The sequence below is a fragment of the Magallana gigas genome, chromosome 4 (genome assembly GCF_963853765.1).
Source record: "Magallana gigas chromosome 4, xbMagGiga1.1, whole genome shotgun sequence".
Taxonomy (NCBI): Eukaryota; Metazoa; Mollusca; class Bivalvia; order Ostreida; family Ostreidae; genus Magallana; species Magallana gigas.
The window spans coordinates 29,890,853-29,917,532 of NC_088856.1; the positions used below are offsets into that span (position 1 = coordinate 29,890,853).

The 26,680-nt window shown below is 34.2% G+C and overlaps 2 protein-coding genes and 2 non-coding genes across 4 annotated transcripts; 3 read left to right on the forward strand and 1 right to left on the reverse strand.

The window, feature by feature from the left end:
• Positions 1-203: 203 nt before the first annotated feature.
• Positions 204-10,518, forward strand: LOC105330974 (lysosomal proton-coupled steroid conjugate and bile acid symporter SLC46A3). The gene is made up of 6 exons (XM_066081970.1): positions 204-360; positions 978-1,156; positions 2,743-3,973; positions 4,321-4,404; positions 8,640-8,796; positions 9,546-10,518. Exons 2-6 carry the CDS (start codon positions 1,145-1,147, stop codon positions 9,640-9,642), a joined length of 1,581 nt encoding a protein of 526 aa, XP_065938042.1. The 5' UTR covers positions 204-360; positions 978-1,144; the 3' UTR covers positions 9,643-10,518.
• Positions 10,519-12,941: 2,423 nt separating this feature from the next.
• Positions 12,942-13,014, forward strand: Trnat-ggu (transfer RNA threonine (anticodon GGU)). Its single transcript has one exon. It is a non-coding gene; the product is annotated as a tRNA-Thr (tRNA).
• A 186-nt stretch (positions 13,015-13,200) lies between these two features.
• Positions 13,201-13,273, forward strand: Trnat-ggu (transfer RNA threonine (anticodon GGU)). Its single transcript has one exon. It is a non-coding gene; the product is annotated as a tRNA-Thr (tRNA).
• Positions 13,274-13,834: 561 nt separating this feature from the next.
• LOC109619088 (protein lin-41-like) lies at positions 13,835-18,025 on the reverse strand. Its single transcript, XM_020068417.3, has 2 exons — positions 17,932-18,025; positions 13,835-15,614 (listed from the first exon to the last, which is right to left on the reverse strand). The coding sequence occupies exon 2, from the start codon at positions 15,607-15,609 to the stop codon at positions 13,939-13,941; it is 1,671 nt and encodes a 556-aa protein (XP_019923976.3). The 5' UTR covers positions 15,610-15,614; positions 17,932-18,025; the 3' UTR covers positions 13,835-13,938.
• Between the last annotated feature and the right edge of the window lie 8,655 nt (positions 18,026-26,680).

A 26,680-nucleotide genomic window follows, 5' to 3' on the forward strand; every position in this document is an offset into this window, starting at 1 on the left:
AAAGAGTTAAACTGATTGATATAACGTTAAAGTCATAATGATATTCCAATCTAATTAAACCTTTCATCTTTATGGTTAATATCGCTCACGATCGAGAAGAGCGATATTAAAGGTCTTATTTTAATTAGATATAAAAAAAAAATTGAATGAAATCGTCCCAGATGCTAGATCCACCCCGATACATTCTGTGAAGAAGAGTGATGTCCCTTTTTGTTTATGCTACTTCCTTTCAAACTTCTTAAGAAAATTTTCTTCGGACAACGTTTTCCTCAGGTTAACACGCTTGACATTATGTGATGATTAAGTTAACAACCAGCATGGAAGTGATTTTGCAAAGTACTGCACGTACCAGTCCAACAGGTAAGACATTTCTTCAGCTGCAACTTTTTAGAAGTTCAGATTTTTCATTGATCGAATCGGACCCCCCCCCCCCCCCCCCCAACACATCTTTGTAGGTTTCTTTCTCTTCTTTTTTTAACTCTAGGACTTTATAGTTTTTTTCCAATAATATTTCAGGTCCTATTGTATTGATTTATATTTACCTGCGAAAAAACTTCAACAGTTTAAAATTAACGTTCTATTTTTTCAACTTTGTACAGGTGCTGTAAAGTTACATGCTTTTAAAGGTCTTTATCTAGAACTTATATCCGAATAACTTATTAACATGCAGCATGTGACTGATATCGATGAACATCAAAATCGAAATGTTGAAAGTTATGACCAGTCACAAGACTCTTATATACATAATGCATTTAATATTATAAGCATGCACCCACACAGGTAGGTGAAATTTTCGCTGAAAATTAAGGTGGAATAACACACCTGGAAAAAGTCACTCAAATCTACTAACAGTAAATTATTTGAATATGAAAGATACAGAATGATAAATAAACTGCACATATGTGAAATAAGTGAAAAATTTGCAGTTTGGGGATAAAAAATGAATATCTAAAAAAATTAAATTTGTATGATCACAGGCACCTGACGATTCGGAACAAATCTTGTGATAATATGTGACCGTCTCCAATCTGTACTGCTTCCTTTCCACAGACGATGGATCGATCCAGAATTACAAACAACTTATAGTACACAGTCTGGTCAAAAATCATTTTTGACTGAGAAATTAACTTGGAGACAGAGCAAAATGACATCTAAGGTACATTTATGTCTATTTTAAATACAGAAAAAAAAATATCACAAATAATCAATGGTTACTGTATATTCCTTATTTTATGCGAGTTCTTGAATCAGCAATTCACTTTTAATTAAATTAATTTTGCATCAAATCTCACAATAATATAAAATTGTGAAGGCCAAATTTTTATCACAGTTTTCTTTGGATCACATCTGTTTGAAAAATAAAAGCGAGACTTTAAAATATGTGAGATTTGCTTCTTGCGATTATGCGCCAATATTATTTCTTCACATTTTATTTGAAATCTACAAAGTATGATTTCACCATGTAAAATGTTTGGAGTAATTAAAGTAGAAAATCTAGCTGCATGTGTTTAAATATTGGCCATTGATGTAAAAGCTAGGTTTGTTTGAAGTTGTGAAGTATATTATACCCCATGCAACTTGTTGCAGGATGTATAATGTTTATGACCTGTCTGTCTGTCTGTCAGTTCATCACTCCTGTTTTTATACCGCAACCTGTTATGGGAGGTACATGTATATAATGATTTGGACTCATCCATCTGTCAGTCCGTCCATCTGTCAATCCTGTGTTTTTGTAAACACAGCGCCTCTTAATGAAACTGCTGCACAGATTTTCTCGAAACTTTGAAGTGAATTAAGGACACAATGTGTAGATGTGCAAGAAATTCCTTTATTTTTGACAGGAAATGTGACTCTTTTCAAAAGAGTCAGTCTTTTGCTCTTTGACTTTTGGCCATTTATTGAATGTAGTACTGAACAGTTTGTTAGTGCAACTCATCTTAGACCACTGCACAGATTTTTCTTGAAACTTTGTAGGAATTAGAATACTTTGGGTAGATGTGCATAGTACCAGGAAATTCCTGTTCAATTATTTTTCCTGGAATTTTGGATCTTTAGTAGTAAAAGTAAAATAGTAAGACTCTCGGCCTACCTGTATATTGAATTCAAAGTTACACACAGTTTCACAGAGCACTACTCCTCTTTAACTGCTGCTCAGAATTTTGAAAAACGTTGAGGGTATACATGTGTAAGACACAATATTTAGATGTGCATATAATCACCAGAAAATTCCATTATTTTGCTGTTGATAAAATCAAAAGTATACAAGTGCATGTTTACAGTGTACTGGAAGTTTTGATATATGTGATGAATTTTTTTTTTTTTTTTTTTTTGGGGGGGGGGGGAAGTTGTGCCCCATTTTTGAATTATTTTGTGTATTTAACATATTTAATGCTTACCTGTCATTAACTATGTTTAGTACAATTTATTGTCAAATGATGGGGGATTGGTGGATATGTGAGCTTGCTCACTTTCTTAAACACAACAAGATTCACAACTTGAAATTAAACTACCAGTAAATACTGCAGCATTTTTTTAGATTAAAAAACCCAATGATACATTAATATTTTGTTTTATTTTCAAAGAGATAGTAATTCAAATCTCCAAAACTTTATAGCATAAGTTTATGTATATATTGATACAGAAATACCCGGTAGTTGGCCAGAGAAAGTATTAATTCAAGACAATTATTTTTTCCCTTAGCATGATATGTTCCTAATTTATAATCTGGAATCTTAATTTCAGACAAAAGCCATCAGTCAAACAGTATCATATAGTCCAGAGAACAATGAAGAAAGCGATGCTGCAGAAACCGCACCGCTCCTGGGAAACCTGAACCATGAATGTCAAGCGGAGGACAAGGAGACCATCCAGAGAAGAGGAAGAAGACTGTTTCTGAAGCGCTGCTTTGTGCTGGCCTCAGGATTTTTCCTCATTATAGTAGCCTTCACCATTTTACAATTAGGTGTCCTTCATCAATATGTCTACTATTTCTACTACAAGAAGTACCTACCCAACATCACGTACACCTCTCAAGATACCCAGAAATCCTACTGCAATAGCAGTGCAAATGCTACGTCAGAAGCAGAGGAGAATTTACAAAATAAAGTCCAGGTTCTAGCTTCGCAGTTTATGGTCTACACTTCCTTGGCTTTGTATATTCCTCCGATTTTCGGCAGCTTTTTCCTGTCCACTCTTAGTGACACGTATGGGAGGAAACCTTTCATCCTTATTCCCATCGCCGGATTCATAATTCGAAGTACGTTGTTTGTAATCGGGATATACTTTGAGCTGGACTTGGCCTGGTTTATCCTCTTCTTGCTCCTTGAGGGCTCGACAGGTGGACTGTATTCTCAGATCACCGTGTTGTTTTCATATGTAGCAGACATTACTGAAAAGGGGGACCAAAGAATTCTTCTTTTAGTGATCATTGAAGTCATCGCTGGGCTAGGGGGCCTTCTGGGTTCCTTGTCCTCAGGATATCTCATCAGGGAATTCGGATTCCTCTTACCGACTTTCATATCCACGATGTGCATATTTGCGGCACTTTTATTATTGGGAATTTTCCTGCCAGAATCTCTACCTTCTGAATGCAAATCAAGATCCAATAGATTGAACTTCTGCAGCAAATTCAAAGGGGTCTGGGAATTTTACACCAGCAATAAAAACGGAAAAGGAACTCAATGGAGATACGTATGTTCCTTGCTGATTTTCTTATGTGTTCAGTTTGGTGTGCTTGGACGAGTTAGTGTAGAAACGCTCTATGAGCTCAACAAACCGTTTTGTTGGAACTCAGTTCTCCTTGGATGGTTTATGGGACTGCGCATCATATCGTCTTACGTAATTGGTCTGGTGCTCATACGAGTTCTGCAGTGTTGCGTCTCAGTGGAATTCATTGCATTGATAGGAGCTACATCTCACATGGTGGCCTTTATTCTAGAGGCCTTTGCTGAAGAAAGTTATGAGCTATTTCTGGGTAAGTTGTTACGAAAGAGTTTAGAGCATACAAACAACTAGATTTCCTTAATCAGCACAAGTTGGCAGTATTACTTATTTGAGAATAGAAGAGAAGAAAGTAGAATTTAATGCATACAAAATTTATGTGTTATTTCATGTTCAGTTATCATCCATCTTTTAAAAAAAATCATTATAAAATCATTAGACAAAATAAATGATTGAAAGTCTGATATAAAAGATATTTTTATAGTTATTATTTTAATTATCATAGTTTATTATGACATCTTTAAATTTGATGATTGAAAAATATTTTATGAACCACTACAGTTTAAAGTCCATTAATATTATTTTAACATCTTTCCTCAGTTCCCATAGTAAGCTTTGGATCAGCAATGGTTGCACCAATCATGAGAGGCATCATGTCTAGAATGACACCACCAGATAAACAAGGCAAGCTTTAGGAATTTTTTCTCCAGATTGATAGTTATTGTGAGACTGGTCAATTAGTAAATATACATGCATGTATTTACTGGTTATTAGGACAATTATAATGGATAACAAGTTTTTTGTGCCCTGAAACATCAAATGATCAACTATTTCCCGAAGCGCAGCTGATTTAATGTAATGATATGGATAAAATCAGAAACAAGGGGGAAAAAAACTCTGTGGTTGAAAATGTTTTGATGGCTTTTACCATGGCTAGGTAGCAGAGAAATTATTTCACTGTTTTTGCTGTCAAAGTAAAATATGTCAACTACATGATTTATTGTAATTCTACATAGAAAAAAAGACGTAGAGATACAAATGATAAGCAGAGAAAACACACAGTGTCTTTAAGGTATCCGATGTACAATTGATCAAAAAATGATGCCTGGTAAGGTATATATTCAATGTACTCGTTTGATAGGTAAGAATATGTAGTTTCTAAAAATAGATGTTTTTCCCCGCCAAATCACTATGGGGAAGTAACTCTAGCTCTGCAAATCACGCATGGTAAAATACTACTTTTCTTTGACGAAAACATGTGTAATCATTAATAATATTTATCAAATAAAAATTGCCAACATATTTTAATAAAAATAAAGTTTTTAAATAAATTGATTACCTTTATCAATATCTTTTTTTATTTTTGCGAATTTTTTTTATAATGACCATGACGACTCACGCGATTCCCCCCCCCCCCCCCTCCCCGCCGTCGCATTCATAATCCAACGCATATTCCCGTTACCTGGTAATTTTCCTGTTTTCTATACCTTTACCATTTAGAACTTGTAATTCTAAAATTAAAAATCTAAACTGTTCAGTTTTTAGCTCACCTGAGCCAAAGGCTCAAGTGAGCTTTTCTGATCACAATTTGTCCGTTGTCTGTCGTCGTTGTCGTCGTCGTCGTTGTAAACTTTTCACATTTTCATCTTCTTCTCAAGAACCACTGGGCAGATTTCAACCAAATTTGGCACAAAGCACCACTAGGTGAAGGGGATTCAAGTTTGTTCAAATGAAGGGCCACGCCCTTTTTAAAGGGGAGATAATTGAGAATTATTGAAAATTTGTTGGTATTTTTCAAAAATCTTCTTTTCAAAAACTATTCGGCCTGAAAAGCTTAAAGTTGTGTGGAGGCATCCTCAGATAGTGTAGATTCAATTTTGTTCAAATCATAATCCCCGGGGGTAGGGAGGGGCCACAAGAGGGGGATCAAGTTTTACATAGGAATATATAGAGAAAATCTTTAAAAGTCTCCTTCTCAAAAACTATCAGGCCAGAAAAGCTCAATTTAAAATGGGAGCATCCTCAGATAGTGTAGATTCAAGTTTGTTCAAATCATGGTCCCCGGGGGTAGGGTGGGGCCACAATTGGGGGATCAAGTTTTACATAGGAATATATAAGAGAAAAAAATCTTTAAAAATCTTCTTCTCATAAACTATTAGGCCAGTAAAGCTCAAATTAAAATGGAAGCATCCTCAGGTAGTGTAGATTCAAGTTTGTTCAAATCATGGTCTCCAGGGGTAGGGTGGGGCCACAATGGGGGGATCAAGTTTTACATAGGAATATATAGAGAAAATCTTTAAAAATCTTCTTCTCAAAAACTATTAGGCCAGTAAAGCTCAAATTAAAATGGAAGCATCCTCAGGTAGTGTAGATTCAAGTTGGTTCAAATCATGGTAACCGGGGTAGGGTGGGGCCACAAGAGGGGGATCAAGTTTTACATAGGAATATATAGAGAAAATCTTTAAAAAAAATTCTTCTTAAAACAATTTGGCCAAGAAAGCTCAAATTGGCGTGTCATCATCCTCAGATAATGTAGATTCAAGTTTGTTCCAATCATGGTCCCTGGGGGCTAGGGTGGGGCCACAATGGGGGATAAATTTTTATATATAGAGAAAATCTTTAAAAATCTTCTTCTCAAAACTATTAGGCCAGGAAAGCCCAAATTTGAGTGAAAGCATCCCCAGATTGTATAGATTCAAGTTTGTTTGAATAATAGTCCAGGGGTTATGGTGAGGCCACAATGGGGGATGACTTTTTACATAGGAATATATAGAGAGAATCTTTAAAAATCTTCTTTTTAAAAACTATTTGGCCAGAAAAAGCTTAAACTTGTGTAGAGGCATCCTCAGGTAGTGTAAATTCAAGTTTGCAAAATCACAGTCCCTAGTGGTAGGGCGGGGCCGTGATGGCGGTTTGAATTTTTACATAGGAATATATAGAGAAAATCTTTAAAAATATTCTGGGAAAGTTTTCGGTCCAAAACTCAGTACTTAGTGTGAAAGCACAGGTTATGCAGATTAAAGTTTGATGAAACCATGATTCCCTAGAGAAAAGTGGGGCCACGAAATGGGGGGGGGGGGGGGGGGTACTGTGGTTTCATCAATATTCGTTGAATACCAATTTTCGTGGATTTCGTTGTTAAGTTGATCCATGAAATTAAATGATCATTGAAATTCACTTTCAACAAACATTTTGTATTGATAGGATCATTGGCCACGAAATTATGTATCCTTGAAACTGGTTTTCAGAAAATCCACGAAAATTGATACCCACGAAAATTAATGAAACCACAGTATATAGGAATAGAGAAAAATTTTCTTACAGGTACAACAACAAAAAGGGCTTGGTATTTACCAAAAAAAGAGGTGGATAAAAATTGGCAGATTTTCAACTTTTTTTTAGCAAGATCTATTGTACTTAGTTGCCAAGATATTTTGATACTGTTATGCTAATTTGATCAGAATAAGGCAATTGTTGCTCAGGTGAGCGATGTGGCCCCTGGGCCTCTTGTTTTTCATTCAGCAAAATGTTTGCACAAAAAATATTGTTACTAATACAACGAAGTTGTGAATTGCGGGTCACATCAGGTGTGTAAAGCGTTAGGAACAAAGTGTGCAAGAACCGTGTGAAATGTTTTATTAGAATTAATTCCAAACCAATTCATTCCAAACTCGTAGAAAACAATATATACTGTATTTTCTTTTACTCAAAATTGTATCCTTTTTAACAAAAAAATTAAGTCAGTTTTAAAATGGAGACTGTCGATAAAGTCTGACTACGATGTTTCCGTATCGGTACAATTGTGGAATGTACAATACATTAACATGCTTTGCACAGTTATAACAAAATATGAATCAACCATAAATGACGCTGTGATGTTGTCATAAGCATGCATTTTTACACGATAAGATTGTGTACAAATACCACACATAACATGCATCGGACATCGGCTATCTGGCTGAACCTGTCAATCAAATTTCGAGTATTTGATTTCATTGGATGGTGACGTGCCTCTTTTATGTAAACAGCAAAATGAAACGAATTGACTTTAAAGCAGTCGGAATCAGTATCTAATAGTATTATTTGAATGATATAAAATCCAGCGATTTTGAAAAGGAGTAAAAAATGTACCGTTCATGCACATACATGTGATATGAAATGCGAGAGATGAAAATCGTTTGGAATCCCGATGAAAAAATAAATCAATGATTAGAAATTTCATTATTTGACTCTTGTTAACATGATTTACGGAAAATAACAAGGAGATGTTTTAACACAATAATTACAATAAACGTGTACAAGCATTTTAACCACGAAATCCGTATGCATAGTACTTATTTAAAATAGATAGTAGCAAATACGCCGTTATACAAATGTTAGGTCCGCAACACTCTGTATGTTTAATGAAATTAGGTATACAAAAAATTGAACAGATTGAATAGGGGCATACGATTAACAGACAATTAACAATTCAAGTTATGCACAGTCACAATATCTACGAAATCAATTATTAAAACGACCTACTCAGTATTTTTCGACGAAATACGTGACTTGTGCACTGCAACTTTTACTCTATAAATTAAGATTTTTTCTTCACGTTATTGCAAGAGCGCCGCGGGAAAAAAATAACGTCATACAACGGCAAATGACGTAAAGCTGCTACAACGTCACAATCAACGTAAGGGGGAAAAGTTCAAATAACTCGTTTTAAAATTAAGAAAAAAAAATATTGCTTGACTTTATGCATCAATTGTTTATTATTTATCGTTTATTATGTCAGATCAAAAATAGTGCGACTTTTTGAAAATTTATTTCAAGCTCCGTAATCTACCGAGCTCATCCCGGAAAATCCCGAGCTCTCTGGCTCAATTGTACATCGGATACCTTAAATTGAATGTGCCAAATCTTTAATATTTTAGGGACCCTGTTTGCCGGGATGGGCATGATAGATTCCTTCATCACCATCGTGGGGACCACGGTCAGTAGCGCAGTGTATAGTGCCACGGTGACCTACTTCAGGGGATTTGTGTTCCTGATGTTTGCTGGAATCAGCTGTGTGGCGGTCATTTTAATAATGTAAGAAACAGCTCTTAAAATCTGACATGAACTGTTCATACATGTGCTGCATAAACCTTTGCCATGTCCAATAAAAAAGTTCCCCACCCCCCCCCCCCCCCCACCCCAAAAAAAAGTCTTAAAGGGGCATGGTCACGATTTTGGTCAAATTTTATTTTCTGTTTTTATTATTTACAATGATTTATGAATTCATTTCTAATGATCAAATGAAATTTGGGTGCAAGTTTATGAGTTTTAAGCAAGATACAGGGCTCACAATTCTTCGTCATGTAAACAAGGCTCGTGCCCTGTTTTTGTTTACATAGGTTCAATACACCAGTAAAGAATCTTTTTCAAGCTGATTTGTCTATATTCTTATTCATTTTAAGCATAAATAAACAGTTCCTAACGATTAACACATTCAATTTAGGTCTAAAACTAGAATTTTCACTTCAACGTTCAAAATGTAAACAAAAGCTTTGTTTACATAGCGAGGAGTTGTAAGCTCTGTAACTCGCTTATAACTCAACAAATGACACTCAAATTTTGGTTGCCTATTAAAAATGGCTTAACTAAGCATTGTAAACATTAGAATTGGAAAAATAAATTTTGACCAAAATCATGACCATGCCCCTTTAAAGGTCTTTAATACATTTTTAATGTTAAACCTTGCCCCCCCCCCCCCCCCCCCCTGTAAAAAAGGGGGAGTCTTAAAGGGCTTTAATACATTTGTAATGACAAACCTCGAAATTTTGTTCCATATTTTTCAGAGTGCTATGGGTAGCAGGGATGGTGGGCGGGGCCTCAGCAATGCGGTACCAGGAGGAGGAAATCATCGTCACACCCCAGGAGATCGACAAAGACTGAATGAATCAAAACAGTGACCATGCATGTTCAGGAGACCATGGATGGACGTCTGGAGTAGTGTACATCACCAACAACAACTTGACGTAGGCCTGTCTATATTGTTATCGTCCATTCTGTTTATATGGGTTATAGAAATAAGCGACTTATGTTGTCAGACTCTCAGTTCTGTCTACATAATCAGTGCAACTCTATTTCAGTGGAGACCAGGATCAATTACAACTTGTTTTGATTCTACGATGAAATAAATATTTACAGCTTTTTGATGTGATAATGACTCTAAAGTGTCCATGCATTTAGAATGTGCATGCTTACAGGGTGATAAATTGTGATTTTAATTGTTGCCTTATTGAAAATGTTTGACTTGTTGTATTAATTTATATTCTGTTTATTGGCGGCTTGATTTGATTTAAGAAATAGATTTGTTATAGAAGCAATAAACAGTACATGTAATAATAAACATTGCCAAGATGTATGTTTTATCTGCAGTTTTTTTTATGTATTGAGCTGTATTTACATGCTCTTTTTATAATCAGCATAATATGCTTAATCCACATGTACATTATATAATTAAATTATCTATGTGTTCAATTTATAATCATTTATAAATTTGAAGATTCTATGATTTAAGAATATTTAAAAATCACCTAAAAACTATATAAGCAGAAAAATTACACATACGTTCAGTATGTATCAATGTATGCTGTATTTGTTAATATGTGCAATTACACGTACCAGTAATTCGAGTGAAAATTCTGATTTTAGCATAAAATTGGAGTTTTATTATTAAGTGGCACTCCCTTAAATGTTGCATTACTAAAATATTGTTAGATTTTTAAAAGGAGGGAAAATTGACTTTTTTTGTTAGCTGTCTTTTTATTCTAAGTTTTAAAAGGATTATGTTACTTAGGACATAATAAGTTTTAAGACCTTACAATGTACATTAGAACATGTTATATATTATTATACTATAAAATATGCCCAAATCAAACTAATTAAGATACAGATCTGTACTGAATAAAAGACATTTAGAAATGTTTTGCATATTTTTAATGAATAATAGTCTATTCAAATGATTTGAACTTAAAGCAATATGAGTTGTATTTTTTAGAATTTTATTTTGCTTCAAAAACCTGTCTGTATGTAACTCAAACTTTTATGATAAATAATATTTGAAAAAAAATCATAAATTTTTGTCAGAAGAAAGATTTCTTTTCTAACATAGCAAGACAACAAAAATTCAATTTTGCTTCTTAACTGCTTATTACACAATAATAAGGCCAACAGAATTTAACCATGATACTTTTTGCCATTTTAGTAGAAAATATTTTTGTAAAAAAAAAAATTCAGCTTAAAAATTGCAGCTCTTATTGCTTTAACAAAATGTTACCAATGAAAATGGTTTGTTATTTGGTTTTTTTTTTTGGCATTGCATGTTTTTTGTATTATGAATTGATTACAATTTTTATTTTATACTTACCGGTATATGGTGTTTGTACTACATATGTTGGTTTTTTTAAATTTTATTTATTTTAAACTTTAACTTGAATACCTTTTTGAATATTTAATTAAGGATTTTGATCACCGAATTGTTTACTGATCAACTAAAGTCATGTGATCAAACGTACAAATATATGATAAAATATTTTAAAAACAAAAGTTTGATAAAACAGCAATACATAAATTTGAAAAAGTGAATATTGTTGTAAATTTCTTTATCCATTCACTGAAAAAAAAATCACGCAACTTGTTCCAACCCTAGTAACAATTTCCATTTTTGTCAAAGGGTTTCTACCACTATATGTGCTATGATGACATTAAAGTTTTCCATGCTATCAACATCCCCCCTGAAACAGTTAATATTCTAATTAAATTTGTATTGATTACCCGTCATTACCGTCAAGTTTTGGAAAGTGGTTGGATATTTTGATGGATGATATACTAGTAATTAGACTACACCATTATACGTAGTGTATTACGCAATATTATGTAACTAAAAAATTGATTACATCTACTTAGTATTTTTTCCTTTATTTTTTTAGAAAACTGATTGTGGTTCATAGCTCTAAAAGAACTGACAGGGATGAAATCCAGTTCTAACCAGTTTACCGATCGGTTGAAACCGTCAACAGCCTTATATAAAAATCAAGGACTGCAGGAAATAATCATGATGATGTCCGACTCAAATTCCCATATAAGACGACTTGGCTATATTTCTTTTTTCTAACATACTGATGTATATTATCAATAATTGAGTAACTTATACTTTTTTGTTGGCATACATTTTAATTAGGTTAATAATTAAGATGTTAATTAAAGAATACAAGTTCAAATTTATGCCTTTCATGTACATGTTTTCTAATGATTTGTTGTGAAAGGGGCATTGTTACTATTTTGGTCAAATTCATATTTTTCTGTTTTTTAACCCGGTTTTCCAAGGGAAAAATCCGGTTTAATATTGAAATGGTGAAAATGGCGGACGGGCGGGCGGCTGGCAAAAGGGTACCTTATCATACGGATAACTCCTCCTACAGTTTTCAAGATAGGAAGTTGTTCTTTTGCAGATCAATTTATTATCCTCTTTATTACATGTACTCCTGGACAAGATGCTGACAATCTAAAGTCTTGGTTATACATGTAGTAAACTGAACAACCAAAAGTTTGTTCAAATTCATGGCTCCAGGATCAGTAAATATTAAATATATCTTTAAAATACTCTCGATGAGTACTCTTCGGCAACTAGCCGACAAACAAATCTGGATGAACGTGTCCAAGCGTCTACATAAGCAGAAAATCCACGGCTTCTCAGTCTGGGTTCCTGATTGTTTTCATTCTTGGTAATGTAGCAAATATGCATTACTATTTACTTCTTCAAGATTTTCCTCTCTTCTACTGGATATCTACTAGGCAAACGGAGTGTAAGGGGTTGGAATAACTAGTATATAGACAGTTTTTACAAATTGTGAAATTATGAGGCCAGTTAAAATGTTCCTGGTTTGTTACGGAGCTTTATTATGAATCAATTTAAAAATAAAACTAAATCTCTACTCCAGGGCAACTTCAAGTATGTGGAAGTGCTATTTTTATTAACCTTAAACATTGTTCTAAATCTGGCACTTTTTGGGAGTTGATTTTTAATCAACTCTCCTATGCAGTCACTCGGACAAACCGAAAGTGAAACAGTGTTTGGACCTCAGCACAAATCATTGCTCCTGACAAGACTTAGTTCTTGAAAATTATTGATGAATTCGATGTAATTGTCACCGGGTTCACAGGTGTGTGACTGTCAGTCAATATATCGGGTCTCAATAGCTCAGTGGTTAGAGCGCTGGCACGGTACGCCAGAGGCCCTGGGTTCGAGTCCCGGTTGAGACTTGACTTTTCACCACCTGTGACATTTGGCGCCCAACGTACAAAACCCACGGTCACTCCCTAGGAACATGTTTCACAACATTTCCTTCACTCGTAGAGTTCTACTCGTAAATTCGAGGACGAATTTCTACCAAGAGGGGGAGTATGTCACCGGGTTCACAGGTGTGTGACTGTCAGTCAATATATCGGGTCTCAATAGCTCAGTGGTTAGAGCGCTGGCACGGTACGCCAGAGGCCCTGGGTTCGAGTCCCGGTTGAGACTTGACTTTTCACCACCTGTGACATAATGTATGCTAAAGCATTGTTTTTCAAGGAAACTTATTTACAAATACCTTAAAAATAGTCAGATTTTAAATGGTACACACAATTTAAACATTTTTTATAGTCGCATATATTCCTACGCCAGAGTTCAATATAGTCTCGTTCAACTCGACGCTTGGCTGTCTCCGTAAACCCTTGTCGGAGATTTACGGTGTCAGCCAAGCGTTTGGTTGAACGAGACTAGAGTTCAATATTGCTTGGATCCATACAATTTTCGAGAAATATTTCTACCACTGCATACATAGTTTGATTGAATTAATTTTATCTTTAAATATTATTTAACATGATTCATATGGAGGTTTCTCGACATTCTAGTCGAAAAAGTTCAAAAATTCATATTATAAAAATATGCGTAATTTATATTACAAACTACGTATACATGTACTTGTCATGCAAAATAACATATCATTGATTTTAAAATAAATAAACATCGACAAAATCAACTCCCGTCAGTTCTTCAGTACTTTGATTAAAAACTTCCATCCTGTTTCAAAAAAGAGAGAATGATCGAAAGTACAATTTAAATTCTTTTTATAGAAAATGCCAACACAATATAATTTAAAAAATGTTGTTTGATTTACATCACACCTCTATAACTGATGACATCTACTTTAGATATTTGATTTTCTTTACATTGCCTTTGCTGTACTCACACACAAACAGATTGTCATTATTATCCGCACATAAACCATTAGGATTCTTTAGATCACAGTTATCAATGTAACGGAGAAACTGTCCATTCTGATCCAGAATGTGGATACGATGGTTGTCGCTGTCTGCTGTCAGGATACGACTCTGACTGTCTGTTGTGATGTCATAGGGTCGAAACGGTTCGTTCTTGGTAACTGAGGGATGACCGGTGTATCTCCATCTGAGTGTCCCGTCCTGATTAACCACCACTACTGCACCAGCCTTCCAGTCAGAAACACAGATGTCATGGTTTCTGTTCTCAGTAATATATTTACTATAAGTATTCCCTGAGTACAGAGGTTTACCTTTATGATCAAATTGAATTGTTTGTTTCTCTGTAGATCCCGAGTAACGGACAACTTTGGATTGAGTTTCATCATAAATGAACATGGTAACCAGGAGATCACCAGTAGAGGTGACACACAGCTTACCAGGCTTCCATCCCTGTAATCTGATCAACACTTCTGTGTGTCCATTCTTTACTTTATTCACTGACCTTGTTTCCCAGTCAGAGTACAGTAGATCCCCAACACTGTCTACAACTATATCAATGGGCCATTCCCCTGATTTTGTCTTGATTGTCTGGAGGAGTGAACCTTTAATGTTGAAGCATTTGATATCATTGGTCAGTCCACTCGTCCATATCCTGTCTTCATTTAGACAGGTAACAGTGCATAAACTTCTATGTCCAGTCTGTATTGTGGCAACTAGCTCGGGTTCATCCAGTAGTTCTCTAACTGAAATTTTGGGTTGGTTCTGTGGGAAGACATTTTCTTCTGTAGCGGTAGATAATGGGGTGATCTGTCCAAACAAACTATACAGCTTTTCACAGTCTATTGGTTTTGGAAGAAATGTTGGCAATGATACCTGAACCTTGGGTGGAAGCTTGCTGAACTCTCTGATCTTAGAGCTGTATTCAACAGCAGGAGCTATTTCAGTGGATTTCTCGATTTTCCTTATGGTCTGTAATGTTTCTTTTATGAGAGACTGTATTTGTTTGATTTCATTCAAGTGTTTCTGTAAAATGTCTCTGTGTTTCTCTTTTATCTCGCTGATTTCAGTTTTCATTTTGTTGATGATGATGTCGATTTCTCTGTGCCATTGCTCTCCTTGTTTGGACAATGTTGTTGTAAGTTTCTCATATCCTCCATCCAGGTTGGCAAGCTGATTTTCCAAGTCGCGTGCAATATCTTTATATGATGGGAAAATGCGATTTTCTAACACTTCTGTATCATCTTTGATAACTTCTTTATTTGTCTTGTAAATTTCTGTAACTTCTACAAATTTATGTCTCCCATGTTTTTCTGATGCTATGCAAGAAGAACAAACCAAAATGTTGTTGCAGTCTTTGCACTGGAATTCGCAATTTTTGTGTGGATGTGTTTCACATTTTGGATAAATGAGGGTTGATCTTCGTTCCTGGAAAGGGACTATTACATGTTTATGATATCCATCTGAGATGTGGTCTACTACACAGGGCTTGCAGAGGTTGACATGACAAAAGTCACAGTAGCTGTGTACTGTGGCAGTCTCACAAAGGTCACATCGGGGTATATCCTGGGCACTGGAATGAGGATCCATGGTCATTTAATCTATGAAAAAACAACATATTAATTATATTGTGAGTCAAAAATAAATAACAAATAAAAATTATAATAACTAGAGCAAAGCTCGTTGCAAAGCAACGAGTGGGTCTTCCGTTAATGTTGGAAGTAAAGCTGGAAGTTCCTGTAAGAAGCAGAGCTCTTAAACCAATTACAAGAGTAACTAAAATATAAAAGATGAAAAAAATCGAGTTATTCCTGGTACGACTTAACAAAATACGAATGATTTTAAGTACGACTTAACAAACATCTTTCCGATTTCAAGAACGACTTAATCAAAAAAATCCGAATGTGTTTAAGTACGACTTAACAATATTTTTGGTACGAGTTAATTTCACTTTAAACATTACGCTATTTTTTAAACCAAGGACGCGGAATCAAAATTTCCGGATTTATCAATTTTTAAACCCCGATATCTCTGTAATGCATCGTCCGATTTTAAAACGGGTTTCGGTTTCAAATTAAGCTAGATAAAAGCTTCTTTGCTACTTTATGATTAATATCAAATTATTGGTCAGAAAAGAGTTATTATGAAAAGATTTAGTAGCCCTTCTGGCCCCTAATTTGAGGGGTCAGCCCCTTTTTCTTGATATCAAATAAAAGGTCTCGCTAATATAAACATATTTTGTTCTACAAGTATTCACAAATTGTAAAACGTTATGGAAATATCTAAACAACTGTGTTTGAGGGGCTGACCCTTTAACCCCTTATCGGGGCCACTAACAACAACATTATTGGTATCATTTTGTTAAGAACATTATTTTGAACAACTTTTGTTCTACATTGCTTTTCAAAATATTTCTTCTTTTTCAGATATTAATGATCAAATTTTTCAACTTCTGGTCCCTTGAAACCCCTAATTACGTAACATATGACTTAGGTATGATACTGTATAGATAAACAGCTGTACAATGAGCATTTTTGCTTCTATAAATGATAACAAAATATTTTTCAGTAAAGAGTTATTATAAAAAGATTTTAGAGCCCTTTTGGCCCCTAATATGAGGGGCCAGCCCCTTTTTCTTGATATCAAATTAAAGGTCTTGCAAATATAAACATATTTTGTTCAACAAGTGTTTAGGAATTTTTAACCTTTCTCAAGATATCTGTATAAATGTGTTTTAGGAGCCGACCCTTAAACTCCTTACCGGGACCACCAACAACAAAATTTTAGTTTTCGTATTGTTGAGAACATTATTTTAAACAACTTTTGTTCTACAGTTCTATTCAAAATATTTCTCCTTTATCTGATATTAATGATCAAATTTTTCAACTTCTGGCCCCTTGAAACCCCTAATTACGTAACATATGACTAAGATATTGTACTGAATAGATAAACAGCTGTACAGTGAACATTTTTGCTTCTATAATTAATAACAAAATATTGTTCAGTAAAGAGTTATTGTAAGAAGACTTTAGAGCCATCTTGGCCCCTAAATTGAGGGGCCAGCCCCTTTTTCTTGATATCAAATTAAAGGTCTTGCAAAAATTAAACAACTTTTGCATTACATGTGTTAACAAAATATTTATACATCAAAAGAAATTACAGAAAATGTGCGAAAATTTTGTGAAAAAATTTGGTGCTAATTTTCAGGTTCAGGCGAGCTTCGAGGCCTTGAGCAATTTTCATAATTGGAAGCATGGGGGTACATCTACATACATTCATCTACAATCCCTGAAAATTTCAGGCTTCTATCTTGATTAGTTTTGGAGAAGATGCGTGGACAAAATGACCCTTAAAAATTTACAAAATCGTCAATATCTGAAACCGGAAGTGACGTCATCATTTGAAAATTTAATAATATGTAGCAACGACATTGTTCTATCTCTCCTGAAAATTTTGTGCAAATCGGTTGAGTAGTTTTTGAGAAATGATGCTCCAAAAAAGTCAGAAAAAGAAAAAAAAGAATAATAAGAATAAAGAAAAAGAAACCGTAGAATAACAAGAGGGTCTTCCGTTGGAAACGGAAGACCCTAATTAATCTTAAAAAACCCAAAAGTTATGTATATTTTAAAAAACAATTAACTATATAACACAATTTCTATAGGGCTAAAAGATTATTTGAATTTTTTATGTATATATTACATTCACTTGAAATTTAGGCCACTTTCATATTTTCTCTTTAAGACGGTGAAACAAATGATAAATCTAGGGGCACTTGAATTTACAGACCACTGATATTTAAATTCAAAACGAAAGTAGTTTTCATTTCTAATGTAATTTAGATATATGGTTATATCACCATGGCAAAGCTTTATAAGTAAATATTGAATATGCTATTAAAGAGAAAATAAAAATACAAACCTTGTTAACAATAAAAAAAAAACAACACAATCTTTAGCCGTCTAGTATTCGTGCTAAAAACATGGCTGATCCTGCTCTGATCAGGTTGAAAAAAATACAAGAGTTACTCCCCGTTCGTCGCTATCGACGTTGCCTGGCTCCAGGATCATGATCCTGATGCCTGGTTCAACAATATATTAATCTAGACATATAAGACACCCTCTTTACTCTTGGAAACTATATTTTCTTATAAAAAAAAATCTTGTTCTGTTATAAGATTATACCTTCATATCACAAAAACATTTTACTCATTTTATTTACATATAATATATCTTTTAATTTTTTAATAAATTATCCTTCAAAAAGTATATAAAATAAATTATTATATTATTGAATCGATATTAACTCTCAAGGGAAAAAATGCACAGGTATATATGGTAAATAACTTGAACCAGGCAATCATACTACTCGGCCATTTTACATTCTCTGAATTTCTATCAATAAGCCATTAAATCAACGTATGGGAGGGGTGATAGATAAATATTTGTATTTATAAATCTAGAAAATGTATTTATAATAAACATCATCCTTATCACACATCTAATAGAAATTGAGAGACCCGGACCATTACCGCTTTAATTATCATCGTCTTCCTGCAGATTTTTTTCTCCTCACATTTGTAACTTCTCCAGAACAACTGGACCAATTTCAACGACACTTAGCAGCACAAAACGTCCTGGAGTGAAGGCTGACAAAACAAGGACAAGACAGAGGTTTATTTAAGTTCATCACAGGGTCACACGGGGGGTTCAGAGTTCATCAGGAATATAAGTTTAAAAAACTCAAACAACTACGTTGTATAATAAAGTCTTCTGATGAAGAGCATGGATACTACACTTTGTGCAAATAATGCACAGAGATGCATACAATTTTCGTTTTCATTAAGTCACCATAACGGATCACCTCTGTTGGTCAGATTGAAACAATAGTGACAATCTTGTGGAATTTATGCATGATTTCTATATGAAGAAATTAGCATGCAACTTGTTATGTACTTTATTTAAACAAATAGGCCTAAAAAAGAAACTTTCAGCTCTAATTTTAAAGCCTCGATCAATCATTAAAGAACAACGGGGAATAAGCAGCAGCATATGCCAAAGGCCGTCTCATGCGGCTTATAAGTGCACGACGGGATCATAGTCGTACGTACGGTTTAACTAGCTGTTTAAGGAAGATGGGTGGTCAACTAAATATCCACCAGATCTACAATTTATAGATATAAGTAAACAACTATTAGCAATTGTTTCATAAAAAAGTATCCAAATATACAAGCTTTAATATCATTAGAAAGCTCTTCTTTTGAAGGAGGTTAAAATTGTCTAAAAATGACAATCGATACTTCTTAAACGGTTTACAGTACTGTGTGAATGGCGGTTTTTAACATTCCGAACAAGGACAATCAAACTTGGATATTGCTTACATGTAGTAAAGAAATGATTTGAAGAGGTAGAAATTTCATATTGTTTGTAGAGTTGTACGAGGTAAAATAAAAAAAAAAATTGAGAATGAGTTACAAACTTGTCTCTATAAAATGCACGTCAAACTTCAGGTGTACATCAAATTCGAAACATGATCAATGCTTTAATTTTCAAATTGTAAAGACTTAGTATTTGACCATTAAATGCATTTGTTTTGTTTTCCCAAATTAGAAAAAAAAAATGTCCAGACGGGCATTAATTTCAATTGCAGATCACTTACCCCAGGGGTAGAGAGAAGGTGGGGAAGGCCAAAGAGCACTTGGAGGCACATAAGAGAGAGAGAGAGAGAGAGAGAGAGAGAAGAGAGAGAGAGAGAGAGAGAGAGAGAGAGAGAGAGAGAGAGAGAGATGCACTGGTACGGTTGGAGAAAGACGCAGGTTTTTGCCGGTGCAGATCACTTACCCCAGGGGTAGAGAGAAGGTGAGGAAGGCCAAAGAGCACTTGGAGGCACATAAGAGAGAGAGAGAGAGAGAGAGAGAGAGAGAGAGAGAGAGAGAGAGAGAGAGAGAGAGAGAGATGCAATGGTACGGTTGGAGAAAGACGCAGGTTTTTGCCGGTGCAGATCACTTACCCCAGAGGTAGAGAGAAGGTGAGGAAGGCCAAAGAGGACTTGGGGGCACATAAGAGAGAGAGAGAGAGAGAGAGAGAGAGATGCACTGGTACGGTTGGAGAAAGACGCAGGTTTTTGCCGGTGACTGTCGTAAGTGACGTCTTTTGTTGCGCGCTTTATGTCTTCTCCGGAACACGGAGATGAAAAGTAAGTAAGTACGTAAGTAGATCATTTAATACTTTTTCTAAGGTTTATTTTAATTTTTTTTTTATAAAATAAAAACGACCACTTGGTCCATCTGGAACTTCCAATCAAATAGTTTTGATTATTCTCTTTGTCGAACGTAACCATATCGTAAGCTTTATATAGTTTAGACACTTAACACCCATGTATCACTCGGGTGACCTCCGTGTTTTTCCAAGTACAGCTTGAATTCTCTGAAAAGTTTTCAGTGTTGCGTAGAACATTTGCGATTTCACAGTTGTCTGCCCCTATCGTCATTAGGAATTTCTTCAACTGGGAATGAGAAGCGTTGACATCCGGGTAGTTTGCAAAATCACGTAAAGTGTACACATTCTTAAATGAGAGATTAGGCAATTGTTCAGCGAAACTGGAAGGAAGTTCAACAAGGTCAAACTGAACACTGCAGTATTTAGCAGAATCGTTCGTGTACGCACTGCTGTTCATTTGAGACAGAAAATATTTGACGATGTCGGAAAATGGCGACGACTGGAGTATATTATTTGTGTCTGAATCAAACAAATCCGTCAATTCACTAGTCAGCACAATGATGATGACATCACACGTTTTCAGTTTCTTGTGCGCCCAGTCGTACATATTCTGGTTAACACTTTCTAGGTGGTCTATGTAGCAAACGACGCTAAAGTTGGGTAGGTTCCGAAGAAAGGCGCGAAATCGCTTCGAACACACTTCGTTTGGTACGATATCGACAATGAGTATTTCTTTGGTTAGCTTTGGCGTTGGTGATTCTGCTAGCGCTGTCGACACTAAGGGGACCGTGTTTATGGAATCCAGTTGTCTAGGTAAACCCCTACTTCTTGATTTTCCTGTAGCACAAAAAATGAAATTAAAATTAAGGTACAAGATGCGTTAACTAATATGATGCGAATGTGTTAGGTGGCAGGATTTTTTTCTCTTGAAAAATACTTCAAACGATCGAGCACCATTGTACAAGTGAAAAAAAACCGTTATTATGACACGATGAGAAAACCGTATCTGATTGCGGTAAAAAAAAAAACCATGTACGTTTTCTGAATTATAAATTCATACAACTTCATTTTTTCTTCTTATGTAATTGTACTTACGGTGTTTGTATACAAAATATGAAATAGTTGCGCAGACGACAACCACGACTAGGATGATGACGATGTAGGTCACGTGATCAGTATTTCCATTGGATGTCACTTTTAGTCTAATAGGCCTAGGCCTCTTGGGGGAATTTAACACTTGTCGATCTGGTACATCTAAGAAAATAAATTCAAATCACAATGTAAAAATTAAATTTAAAGTTTAACAAATCAAATCTGAATTTATTACATGAAAACAACAATTCCATTGGTGCAGACATACTTTGGTTATACACCGAGATTTTTCAGATAATCGTATTTTTTTTTCCAAAATCAAAGTCTTCCAAGTAAAAAAATATCCATTTAAACAATTTCTCAGTTAAAACCAATAAAGAATTAGTAATAAGAAGATAAAAACTTGTTGCAATGACAATCAATGGCATGCGCGGATCCAGAATTTTATTCAGGGGAGGGGGTCTAAATGATAACTGTTTGCCGAGGTGGGTATGTGGTCTATTTTCGATAATTTTACTGTGTTAATGTAATGATTTGAATCTCCAAGGTGGTGGGAAGTCGGTCGGACCCCCTTACCCCCTCTAGATCCGTGCATGAATCGATATGCATCAACTCACAATACAACTGGACATGTTTGCATTGGTCGCACGGACTTTCTTTGGAAAAGGTCAAGGCCGAATCACAGAACAAGTAAGCCTGTGTATAAACAAATAAAAAAAAATTAAACTCAAAGACTTATTACTTTTTTAATTTATTTTCATTACAGACTATCAGTATTTGCATACATTTAATACAAACTCCACAAATATAAAAAATAATACAATAATATAATAATGTTATATTTAATTTAATTCTTTAGATTGATTAAATCCTTGCGCAAATAAAATTGAAAAAGTCATTTGGGCTGAATTGGGTATTTTACTTATGTTGCTTAATATCAACGTCCAATAGACATAAAATATCTTTTGTTGAGGAATTCTAAATAGCATGTACTATAGCATTGAATGATTCATTTTTGACGTCGTCGTGTCAATAACTGCCGTCAGGTGAGCAGACAAATTGAATAACGCGCGTTAGCGCGTTATGATAATTTGTCTGCTCACCTGACGGCAGTTATTGACACGACGACGTCAAAAATGAATCATTTAATGCTTATATTTACATTCCCTTACTGAAGAAATCAATTGTTTACTTAAATAAATCGATATAAAGTGCAGATCACGGAGGGAGTGAATAAGTAACAGCAGGAACAGCTGTTTTGTAAAACCGGTTTAAACTGGTTTTCACATAGACTGTTGAGATGAGATCGACGAGCATGAAAATATAATCCATGATAAATAACTCTTGAAATGGTGCTTTAAACAATAAAGTCAACTTTTTTGTTGAATAATTATAAAACATGGTGTTTTTACAACATTCATGAAATACATTTTTTAACAAATAACATAGAAATCACTGTTTGAGAACTACTTATGTAAATTACTCGTAAATTCATACGCAGTGAATAGGTGTTGCATTTAGAGGCATTTAAACGTCACGGAATTTAATGGAAAAACACAGTAGAATGTAAATATATAACGTTGGCATGCTTATTTTTTAATTAAAGAAAACATTGAAAAGAAATATTAAACTTCGACAGTTAAAAATTATAGTAGTAATATATCTTACGTAGATAATTTGAACACTACTGTCATTTTTGTGATCAACTTCAAAGTCGCGAACGATTTCCGTCTCATTTTCCTGAAAAATAAAAGAGTTAAATTCAAATTTCGTAACTTATATATACTTTAGATTGAAAAACGAGTTTTCTATAAAATATCGTTAATACAATGGAAATTGTGTAAGCCTCGATCATTTAACGAATTTCACGTCGATTTACGAAACCGAAGTTTAACGAGGCCTAGTCTAATTATTTCTACACTAGATATTTTGATAAAAATTCTTACATTAAGTTAACTTCTATGTCATTTTTTTAATACCAAAATATATCTCAAAAGTTATCAATTTTTACTATGGGAATTTCCTGAATTTAAATTCATCAAATAATGAAATTTCAAAAAAAAATTCACTTCGTGGTTTGATCCAGGGATAAAACAAAAACGAAAAACCGAACAAATTTGCATATTGCGGTATTAATATATAGTCTTATAAAAATATGTTTTAACGAAATAACATTTTATTAAAATGCTAATATGTTTCTCTTTATGCTCCCTTTAATAAATTCTAAAATTCAATCAAAATTTTTTATTACAGAATTGAAATTAAAGAAAAATGTTAATTAATTTTTCGTAATCATAAATTTTCGAGAATAGCTGCAGATCTGTGTTCTATTAGGAAATTTCGGTTGGCATGCCCTGCAGCTATTGCATAAAAATAATTAGTTAGAGCTCGAAGCTTTAATTAATTAAAACAAAAACAAGATTTAAAAAAACAAAATTTTGAGTTACAAGCACGTCGATCACAAAATCACAAAAATAAACTGGACGCGTTTATGAGGCTTTTTTACTAAACCATAAATATTTACATAAATATAATCCGCAGAGAGAGAGAGAGAGAGAGAGAGAGAGAGAGAGAGAGAGAGAGAGAGAGATCTCCGATGTTTTACACTTTTACCATTTCCTACGTAACGCTCTCACCTTTAATTCTATATCTCCTAGAATATTCAAAATAGAGGCGGGCTGTGAGAACAACGTAAATCGGGCGTTTCTGGCGTGGAGAGATTTCAAACCTATCCAGAAGCCCCTCTGTAGGAGAACCAGTGCCGAGAATCCATTGGCCGTGCTCCGTAGTACAACATCGGAACAACCGCAAAGTATTATGGGAAGCATCTCCTCTGGTGGAAAAAAAAATGAAATTATTTTGCAAAGCTTAATCTAATTACTACATTGTGAATTTGGACAAATGTGAGTTTTATATATATATATATATATATATATATATATATATATATATATATATATATATATATATATATCTTCGGGCCTATATAACACCCTAGGCTGTGCAGACAAACTGAAAACCGTGCGTTGAATGTTCGCGTCGGTAGCTCCGAAATATCACCATATACCTTTGATTTTTTCTCGTGTCCGATCACAAATTGGCGTGAGTTCGGTGGATGTAGAGTTTTGGAAGGCCGAGAAAATGGAGGGTAGGAATAGGCAGAGAAGACTTGATCTCGTCAGTGAAACAACTGTCTTCATGCTGAAAACCAGACAACGAAACCCGGCTTGTTGGTACGTTTATTCTATTAAACATAAGTATACCAACTGCAATATCCTAATGTAAATCGAAATTACAACCATATAAGACAAAATTGATAGCAACAAATTGGGACATTTGTTGTAAAAGTAAGTTAGCAAGAATATAGTTTTTGTTCTCTCTCAAAATATCTAGCCAAGTTGCTTTAGAAGAAATACATTTGACTTATATTGAAACTAATACAGAAACGAGAAAAAGTTTAAAATTCTTCTCAATGTGATCGTTTTGGTTGTAATGAAGAAATCACTGGCTTGTATTTGACACCACTTCCCCCAACACATCACGCACATAATTTATACGTGATGCAATGATTTAAGGACAGAAGTCCTTGATAACATATCATACTGTTGTTATAAAACCGCTTTATATGGTATAGAGTTTCCATGGAATAAAATTTGCAAAGAGCCTAAAAAATGGTTAATATAAATAAAAAATGAAAAAAGGGGAAAGATTAATGCCCCTTCGAGTTTTTTCCAGTTAAAATCCAAACTGTTTATGAAATCCGTGTAGACATGAGAATATCCAAACTGTTTATGAAATCCGTGTAGACATGAGAATATATACATGTCTTTTTAAGTAAATAATAAATGACAATGTTTCGGGGGGAGGGGGTGGGGGTTCTATTAAAATAATGGTTTTGTGGTTCGGATTTCAGTGGAAAAAAAACTCACCCAAATACACCTCTTCTGCTAAATAAAATTGCTCACCCCTTCCCCAATGATTAGAATTTAAGTATAAGGTTAATTAAAATTTCGTTATAATTCTTTATTATATAAATGTTTCTATGAATAATTATTTGCAGATCTTAATCTGATGGTCACCACTGACATACATTATTTATTGAATTCAAAACTAAAAATAATGCAACATTTGAAAATTAATATGAAAAATAATTATGAAAAAACTCTGCCAAGGTAAAAAAAAAAATTCCAAGATGAAACATTTCCTTTAAAAAATAGATGCATTTTTCTGATTAATTGTCATATTTTTTTTTTTTTTTTTTTTTTTTTTGGAAAAAATAAATAAATTTAAATATTCATCACTTTCTAAAGTACACACTGTCAGAAGATATTCATGAATGCATCAAAATTTGGCGACAAAAATTCAGAAAGTATTGATAGAGAGGCAGTTCTGACAGCTGACAGACATACAATTAGTTTTTATGATAAATTGTACCCAAATAGTTAAGAGGAGTTTGTGTACAAGTTCAAATTCAAGTTGTACGGCCATACTTATGCGGTTTGTTCACACTTTCTATAAATTGAAATCAGAATTTGGAGAGTCTAGAAATATACAATTTTTTCTCCTCTATTAATTGAAGAAATGCCAATAATTCAGATGAAATATTCCACAAATTAATCTTGCTTGTAAAGACACACACAAAAAACCTGTCAAATATCTGTCAAACAATTTACGTAAAAAGGTGTGAAAATTACATGTTAATTACCTGGCTTTTTGAAAAATCCATACACTATATGGTCATGGCGTAGTTTTTACTGTTCGCCTTTCAAAATAGGCGCTGGCGTTTATATATCAACTGACTCTCAGCTCGATATTCAGTGCATAGGGTCACATCTGTTAACTACTAAGGATTCTTCGGTGTCCCTCGGGTTCTAATCATATTCCAAGCCTTCGGGTGCAGCTTGATTTTACTGTAACAGGGAAAAAAAAATAAGACGCATGTCATCTTTAATTATGCAAATAAATTAATAAACTTAACGATTTTCCTGGAACGAAAAAATAAAAATAAGGAAGACATGTCATTTATTTCTTCACATACTTAGCCGAAGTCATTTAGGGAAGTAATGATTTTAAAAACACACACAAAAAATATTTAAGTAGAGATTTTCCAGTGCATTTTGGGACTGGGATTTTTGTTTTGTTTTGAATATTGAAGAAGGGCTCCAAAATAAAAACAACGTTTAGAATCATGGCCATTCTTTTATATATTTAACTGTTCTCCATGGGGCCATCATCTTTTGAAACTGATAAACCAGGCCCCAGACAGCATGCAAAACAGAAAACTGGTTAATGTAAGGCCAGGGTCGAGATGATTGAAATCAAAACTGGGTCAGTCATATGAAAACAAACATTGATGCGGT